Source organism: Clytia hemisphaerica, unplaced genomic scaffold (assembly GCF_902728285.1).
Source record: "Clytia hemisphaerica strain Z4C2 unplaced genomic scaffold, Clytia hemisphaerica genome assembly, whole genome shotgun sequence".
In the NCBI taxonomy this organism is placed as follows: Eukaryota; Metazoa; Cnidaria; class Hydrozoa; order Leptothecata; family Clytiidae; genus Clytia; species Clytia hemisphaerica.
In genome coordinates, this window is record NW_027103342.1 from 268,286 (window position 1) to 277,657 (window position 9,372).

Sequence of the window (9,372 nt, forward strand, 5' to 3'; positions counted from 1 at the left end):
TTCTGTCATGGCATTTAAGGAATCGTCTTTTTAGAGTCATTACTGAAAAGGTGATTCCCTCAAGTTCAACTTTGACAGATCAAACAATTAAAAGCATTGAATTTCTCAAAAACTGCAGTCATTAAGACTGAAACTTTTTGCCGTAGGGCTAGGCTATGGCAAATCTTGCAAATTTTACAATCTATAGAAAGAACTGAATAAAAAACGTGCAAATACTTTAAAAAATGAAAAATGTCATTTTTTCTCTTTGTTTTGGTTCCTTTGTTTGATTTGAAATGCCAGAAAAGGGGATTCCTTTGCTCAAAATGGCATTTCAAATGCCAACGAAATGCCAACACGCTGGCATCATTAGGCATTTGACAAACCGAACAATTGCCCGGAACAATAGAATTCAAAAGAATACTGCAAGCAATTACAAATGCCAGGCTGGTCTAAACGCAGCCTAAGAGAGGATCGATGCGATCTCACAAAAAGGCAAGTTCACTTTTTAAATGCTTATTTGGAAAATATGGAGAAATGACGTGTGTACGCGATGAAGAGAACTTTCAGCAAGAAAGATTGGGAAGGCGTTGAAGGAGCAAGTCCCAAGGCTAAACGGCTCAAGCTGACTCCAAATGCAGCTGGCTTGTTTGTTTGTCCTGTTTCCAATTGTGACAGTGATAGCTACCACAGTCAAAGAGGTTGCAGAAAACACGTTGTAAGGAAACACGGATGGTACTTTTATTTTGAAAGTAAACCTAATATTGATGAAGTTTTCACAGATAAAATCTATTTTTCAAAAAGAGCAGTAATCAGAAATAAAACTTGGAACATTTCATCATTCTCGGACAAATGTCAACTGGCTAAGGACTTTATATTTTGGATATGCAGTGCTAGAGGGGGTGGCAAAGATGCAAATCAAGCGCTTCAAATTTGCCGAAAAATAATGAAGTTCTGTAAATTTTGTTTGGAAAATTTGGAAGAAAATTTTGAATTGACTTTGACTTTAATGGAATATTGTGTTGGATCTACGGAATATATAGAGAGATTTTTGAGATATCTGGAGAATGAATGCAAACTTGGCAAACCCGGGATGATATCTTATCTACAGTCAGTGTAGCTGGAACCTCGATATTCCAGGATTAGAAAAAGCTATACCTGTTATCTTTTTTCTTCAAAGAATCAACAAGCCATCAACATCAATAAATTACACACATTTTCCTCAGAAACTTTTAAAATTATCTGCCATTATGACTTTCTTGAAGCCGTTCTGAAATTAACCAATCGGGTTAGGTATCGGAATTCCCATAGGAGATCTTTTCCGAGATTTGTAAAAAAGCTAAGTCGGCAAAAAAACTTTTTCCGGGGGTTTGAGGAATAAACAGAACTGTTATCGTTTGTTTTTTATTTAACCATATATTTAAATTTGCGCTCAAAAATACTTAAATGAATAAGTTAATAATATTCAATATACTATTTGTATCTCTCAGGAAATAAACACTTACAGAACGACATTATCATTTGTAATACCCCCGTGTTTGGACCATTCTATCGAGGGTGCAAAATAGGGCGGAAACTAAGTAGCACCCTCAGTGTAAGATTGCCGCCTCATCTTTATTCGCCCGCGCAAAAACGCGAGCTAATCATTTTTTTCTCGCGTGCTCAAGGGCAAAAGGAAAGTGATCGATATTCTTTGAAGGAAAAACGTCAGAGACAAACCCAAAGACCAAAAGATGTATTTTGTTATTGAGAATCGATCCTGTGAAGATGAAAAACTTTCTGCTCTGCGTTTTTTTCGGAACGCTGAAAAACTCTAATTTCGATTTTCCTTAAGGTAAAGAGGTTGTGAGATTTGGGTTAGCAAGGCAAAAATCGCTAAAAAACTGGTAAAATCGTAATCCTCAAAAATCGAAGTTCCAGCATCACTGACAGTCATTGAGTCATTGCCTAGACTATTTGGGATGCAGGGGTATTACGCGCAGACAAAATAGCGATATTTCTGACCAGCGAAGTTTTTCTCTCTCGTGCCAAACAATGTTTGAGAAAGAAGATGCGGGTCGAGTGGAACACTTTACTTTCAATCGAGCATTTGGAGAGTATCAATTGCTGGGCGTCACTTGCAGATTTACAAAAAGTGATACCTTTTCACGAGGACAGGTATAACCAAGTTGTAAATTTATCAAAGATCAATGCTCACATTGCCCGCGATCTTTCTTTCGCGTCATCTTTCGTAGTTTCTTTGTTGTTTTTAAATGTTAAAGGCAGCAGGCCAATGACATTTCAATTTCTTACTGTGAAAGTGGTTCTTACTGCTATGAAAACAGGAATGATTGATCAAACACAATTAAAAACTGAAGAACAATACGGTTTTGATTCACTTGTTTTTACTGATGACGTACTTTCGAAATTGAAAAATTACGTAGATCATGTTAGACCACGATTGAATTCAAAATGTGATTTCTTACTGGTCTGTAAAAACGGAAACCAGCTTAAAAACTTGGGAGATATATTTGGAAGAATGGTGTATCAAGCGATTGGAAAGTATATAACACCAACGCGTTATAGGCATCATCGAAACCGCTAGCGCTGAGAACGTGACCCTAGAAGAACAACGTATTGTCAGCCTCGACCAGAAACACACATCAAATGTTGCCAAGGTGCACTATTAACAACGAAAGTCACAAGATGTTGCAAGAAAAGCGAACGACTGTATGGACAAGTTGATAAAAGTTACATCGGCCAAGGAGAAACATGTTAAAGAAGATAAAATCGTACAAACTATTGGTCACCTTCATTTGCTACAACATCTACAAGATATTCAACTCCTGCAACTTTGTCCAAAGATTTGCAAACCTGCAGGGTTTGTAGATTGAAATTTATTGATTGCCTTCATAATTTCTTTTCTCCGCTGTAACGAACACCGACTCAAGGATAACTAAAAATTGCTCTGAAAGGTGAGTCCGCCCGCTGTGATAATAAAGAGAATGGAAGTCACATGGTTTATCCTTGGTCAGTCATCCTTTTTTGACATTGCTAACAAATAGCGGTTTTTAATATTAGTAAATTAAACTAAAGAATAAAAACAAATATGGCAGATTTTGTAAAAATTTCTGTAGCGTTTGTAGGGTTTGAATGTCCCAAAGATTTGCACATTTCTTTTTGCTGAGAAAAGGTTGAAATTCAGCTGCAACTCCTGTGATATCTGCAAACAAAGTAGCTCAATAGGTACTGTGTTTGAATCTCCTTCAAACGCTGCAAACCCTTCAAATTTGAGACCAAAGATTTGCAAAAATGGGTTTTTTGCAGGGTTTGTAGTGACCAATAGTTTGTACCCTTTGTCAATCTCGAAATTTTCATATATTATGGGCATTGAATCTGAACTACTCTTCAGATTGACCTTGTATTTAGAATGTAGACTCACTGGAAGCATTGAAATAGGTTGATAAAAAATAACACCAATAAACATCCAGGTTCAATTTTTCGGTACAGGGCGATAAGCATTTTTGACCCCCTTTTTGACCGGGGCGATCTTAGCCAAATTGAGGTTTAGTATTACAAGCAGGGAGTATAAAAAGCATTAGAACAATTTCAGGCTTAAAATAAAAATAGTAGTCATAGCATCAAAAGATTTTACTGGTCTTTATATAAAAAAAACTGTACCCGGTGAAAATTTACCTCAAATTTTCCAACCCGGCGACATTATTCAGTCAAAAATCTGCCCCGGTGAAATCCTGTTATTTTCTTAGCCACCCCGGTGAGCTTTTAAACTCTACCGGGTTACTGAGACAGGGGTGTTGTTACGAATAAAGGAAATTCGTCAAAACAAAACAAATTTATTCATATACTGTATCAATTTTAAAAACACATATATTTTCTGTAAAATACGAAACTTTTCGTATGACAAAGTTACATTATAAAGTAGGTATATGTTAACATGGCTTATTGATTGATAAATTTATTCATCTTCATTGGTAGTGAAGTAAAGTAAAGGATGGATTCCTCTTTTTTAGATACTGAAGAATCCTTCACCACCTCACCAGTAGTGGTAAAACAAAAAACTGGTAAGGATGTAACAAGAACAAAGAAAAGTTTTGAAGGTAAGTAAGTTTAACTAGACAAGTGCTTTATCAGTAAAGGCGACTATGAAAAATTACTCTAATCAAAAGTCCAACACCACTTTCTTTTGCTGTCTTTGAACTTCTAACTATGAGTTTGTTAGTAACGATTAAAAAATTACAGTCAGAATTTAAATCTGTTAAATTTACTCTTTCAGAGATTTCGATGCAAGTTGAGAATGAGAGCCCTTCCAAAGAAAAGAATGTTTCAGCAAATGAACCAAGAAGTGCGACTCCAAAAAAGAATCTAACAGGTGAATTATAATTCCTTCAAACCTAGAAAGATTAATAATGAGTCTTGTACTACCATTTCATTAAGATTGTTGAGTCATATTTTTTGTGAAAGTTAGGAATAACAAATTCTGTCTGAAATGGCAATGGCCTAAACTAAAGTTTGATATTAAAGCGTCTATTAAACATGAGATTTTTGACACCACTATATTATCATCTACTCTCATAGTTTGAAATTGATTCAAAAGACCTTTTTCATAAATTATGTCACAAGCAACGCTTACCTCCTTTTCAAAGTATTCCTTTGGTGATTGATTCTCAGAGGAGCCCATTAGCAATTTACTTAAAGGATATAATCATCTTTTTAATGGTTTCAAAACGCGAATCCATCGACTTCGTGAGCCACAATGATGTCAGATGTTTGATGAGTAGCGAACACCTTCCCCCATCACGACTGTCTCCAGATTAATTCCTTCTCGTTCAGCTTCAGCTTTCACAAACTTCATTTGAGACTTGGCAAAGTGGTGTAATAGCGTTTCATTGTTGTGGTCCTTTAACACAATGAACAGTGATGCCACGAAACTGTCATTGATAGAACGAACACCTGAAAGAGAATTATAGGCCATAAAATAACATTGAAAAATACAGGGAAGAATAGTGTAGTGTAGTGTACGTAAAAAAATGTAAAAACGTCCGAAAATTCACTTCATTTCAAAAACCTGTGACAAGGTGGATAAGCAGTGATAACGAGTGATAAGCTTGTGACAAGGAGGATAAGAAATCTCAAAGTGTCCGTAAAAAATAAAAAAACGTCCGAAAAATCCTTTCATTTCAAAAACCTGTGACAAGGCGGATAAGCAGTGATAACGAGTGATAAGCTTGTGACAAGGAGGATAAGAAATCTCAAAGTGTCTATAAAAAATAAAAAAACGTCCGAAAAATCCCTTCATTTCAAAAACCTGTGACAAGGTGGATAAGCAGTGACAACGAGTGATAAGCTTGTGACAAGGAGGATAAGAAATCTCAAAGTGTCCGTAAAAAATAAAAAAACGTCCGAAAAATCACTTCATTTCAAAAACCTGTGACAAGGCGGATAAGCAGTGATAACGAGTGATAAGCTTGTGACAAGGAGGATAAGAAATCTCGAAGTGTCCGTAAAAAATAAGAAAAACGTCCGAAAAATCCTTTCATTCAGTCATTTCAAAAACCTGTGACAAGGCGGATAAGCAGTGATAACGAGTGATAAGCCTGTGACAAGGAGGATAAGAAATTGAAAGCGACTGTAAATAGAACAAACCCTAGAAATACTGAAAACGACCGTAAAAGCCAAGGTTGAGATGTATAAGTTTTTTTTTTTCAGACTCAAAATTAATTTTCTTTTAAAAAGATTGACACTTAAAATCAAATCTCAAAAAAAGGAGAAAAAAATTGAATAATCCACGTGCTCGACCCAATCCCTTTCTTAAAAATATTTTCAAAATATCTATCAAGGTTCAATTTTTAAGATAAAAAAGTCATTTACCACGTGCTCGCCCCAATGCCCCTTCCTTGAAAAAAAGAAACATTTTAAATGTCGACCTTATGAAATAAAGCTCAAACTTTTGAAAAAATCTTTCTGAATTCTATTTCTACTAAAATCTAAAACAAGTCCACCACGTGCTCGGCCCAATCCCCTTCTCCGAAAAAAAATTAAATATCAATTTTTTTTTTCAAAATCAGTTTAAAAGTCAATTTTTACTAAAATCAAATCAACCACTTGCTCGGTCCAATCCCCCTCCCTCAAAAAAGAAATCGACCATCTTGAAAATGCAAAAAGTTTTTTATCAAATCAGGGAAGGGAAGGTTATTTAAAAGTAAAAAAAATGTAAACTTACCACGTCCTTTAACGGCTTTGCAGTGTACAGTCTCGAGTCCTATTCCTCTTGGGGGGCCTCTTGCAATTTTGGTTAAATAACTCTCATAAGCTTCGATACCAATCTCAGGCCAATCGAACATCACCCAGAAAGATATTCCTGCGATGGCTTGGTGCTGATCATCTTTCGTTTGGTTATATAACGCTGTTCCACTACCCTGAGTATCAGAGGTTAAGTTTTCAAAGAATTATTTCACATCAGGACAGCGTCTCCCTATTGTTATGTGCTGAATAAACAAAAAATAGTTTTTCTTTTTCTGACCAATCTTGCTCCATATCCGTGCCTATTCAATATCAAAAAGCTTGTAAATCAAAATTAACGAGTAGGCAAACGATATCACACTTATCTGTCACAACTTTTTAAAAAATAAATCCTTTAAGGAGGCCCCCCAGTGGACCCTCAATTCACGCATTCACGCAATTTTTTTTCGAAATTCACGCATTCACGCAAATTTTTCTCAAGTTTCACGCAATAACCCGACTTTTCAGAAATCGGAAAATTTTTCGGGAAAAATCGGGGAAACATTGGATAATCGGGAAAACTGCATATAGTCGGTGGAAAAAAGGGAAAATTCACGTATTCACGCACAAGATAGCCCAGATTCACGCTTTCACGCAATCAAAAAGTGCATTTTCACGTTCACGCAAGTTTTTTCAATTCACGCTTCACGCATTTTTTTTTCAATTTTCACGCATTCACGCAACCGAAAATGCCCATTCACGCAATCACGCAAACCGCTGGGGGGGGGCCTTTAAGAGGCATTGAATTTCTTATAATTTTACATTAATTATATATTTTTCATTTCTTAGATACTTCCATCAATACTAAACGTAAAGGCAGAGTCTGTTTCACAAAAAAGGAAGAAGAAAACCTCTTGGAGGGTGTCAAGAAATATGGTTTTGGTTGCTGGGCGAAAATTTTGAAAAATTATCATTTCAATCCATGTCGGGCGAATGTTTCACTGAAGGACAAATACCGGACATTACAGAACCAGGGGAAAGTGTAGGATATTATTTGTCCCCTTGTTTAATGTAGTTTTTTAACTTTGGATGCGATGCTTGAAAAGTTAAAAGGATCAAAATATTGACGTTTACTCTTAGGTGCCAAATAAACGGGACCCCCCGCTTGTTAATTTTCGAAAATTTTCCAACCACCCCGGACCTTATTAGGACCCCCCCCCCGTTTATTAATTTTAAAGAATATTTTCAGCTGTCAAAAAGAAGGACCCTTATTTTGCTCTAAATAGCCTGATTTTAGCCTATATTTACCTTAGTTTGGGTTTTCAGAAGTAAAATTTCCAACCCCCCCGGCAATTAGGTCTCCCCCGTTTATTAAGATCTCGAAAGTTTTCCAACCCCCCCGTTTATTCGAACCCCCCCCCCCCCGTTTATTTGGCACCTAAGAGTACGATGATTATGACTTATAGAATTGAGGCCAATTTAGCTGAGATGATGTTTTTAAATTGATTATACTTTTATAGAGAATTCATGATATTCTTAGATGATGAAGTTTTCTTATAAAACGAATTAAAAATAAAAGACACACCTGTGCCGTATAGAAGGATCTATCCGAGAAACGTAAGATTAATAAAATCGAACCATCGAGCCAAGTTTTTAGAGGACGATTTTCTGAGATTTTCCTTAGCTGCTACTCATTAATGCGCCCTTGACGGGCGCAAATATAACAACCACATACACTAGTTTTTGTATATTTTTGTATCATTTATCATCAAAAGATGAAATTTTTAGTTACACATATACAACGGGGCACTCGTCCCTCCTTCAAGTGATAAAGACGTCATATGTCCCGCAATCGCTGGCCGGCTGTGGTCTCTTCATGGTATTCATGACGTAATGTTTTATACGGAAGCACCCAAAATAGCCCGGGCGTTTGCCATTAGCTTTTATTGTTTAAAAAAATTCAAAATTAGTGGCAATTGGTTTTTTGTGTACTTCCGTATAAAACATTACGTCATGAATTGACATACTTTCTGTTAATATTTGTAAATAGTTTTGTATCATTATAACGCATAAAGTCACTTTGTAGAAATAACCTTCGTAATTGTATCGCTAATCCATCTTTGAACAGCCGAATGAAAAGTTCTAATTTCTCCAAATCTATCTATATTTTGAGGATTAGTGATATAAATTGAACCTCATTTACATCAAGATGACGATCATTTGATCAACCAAAGTTAAACCGATAAGTTGACGGTATCGTTATCTTAAGTTGTGCAAAATGAAAATTCATTCAATGTACTCTTAGGTGCCAAATAAACGGGCCCCTCCGCTTATTAATTTTTCGAAAATTTTCCACCCCCCCCCCCGGGCCTTTATTAGGACCCCCCCCCCCAGCTGTCAAAGAGATGCCCCCTATTTTGGTCTAAATAGCCTGATTTTAGCCTGTATTTTCAGAAATACAATTTCCAACCCCCCCGGCAATTAGGTCCCCTCGCTTACTTTAATCGTAGAAATTTTAGCGAGGTTAATTTTAGCGTATAAAAGCGAGTCAGGAAAATCTTGATTTTTTTTAGATTTATTTTAGCGAATCACGATTTCAAAAAATTTCGTGTGGATAAATTTTAGCGAATACTCATCTGACAAAAATTTCGCGTGGATTGATTTTAGCGAGGGCAATGATTTTGAAGAAAAAAATATTGTTTATAAATACAAAAATCAATATAGTCACATGTCTTCGTAACACAATTCTTGACTAAGAACAGAAAAACTTGGAAATTTACGCCCCCATTACTAGTTTTTGAAAAAATTATGAAAATGATAAAAAATGAAAGAAAAAACATACTGGATTTATTTTAGCGAATCAGCTTTTCGAAAAATTTTGCGCGGATAACTTTTAGCGATCTGTCAATTCAGTGCGTTTTAGCGAGATTTATTTTAGCGAAAATAGGGAAAACTCGCTAAAACGCTAGAATTAGTCTCGCTAAAATTTCTACGATTAAAGTATTAAAACCTCCAAAATTTTCCAACACCCCCCCCCCCCGCGTTTATTTGGCACCTAAGAGTACAAAAAATATTTATTTTCCTCTGTTTGTTTTCTCCAAATAAAAATGATAAGATCTCTGCCGGGGTCAAACAAAAATCAAATTCAATATATGACACCCATACAACAACGAT

General features: G+C 35.9%; 1 protein-coding gene across 1 annotated transcript in view; it reads left to right on the forward strand.

The window, feature by feature from the left end:
- LOC136818582 (uncharacterized protein DDB_G0275275-like) overlaps positions 1–8,344 on the forward strand; it is a 29,808-nt gene extending 21,464 nt beyond the window's left edge. The window contains exons 5-7 of the mRNA XM_067074914.1: positions 3,990–4,076; positions 4,253–4,348; positions 7,048–8,344. Coding sequence (XP_066931015.1) covers positions 3,990–4,076; positions 4,253–4,348; positions 7,048–7,244 — 380 coding nt within the window. The 3' untranslated portion in view covers positions 7,245–8,344. The remainder of the gene's footprint in view (positions 1–3,989; positions 4,077–4,252; positions 4,349–7,047) is intronic.
- The last annotated feature ends 1,028 nt before the right edge of the window (positions 8,345–9,372 follow it).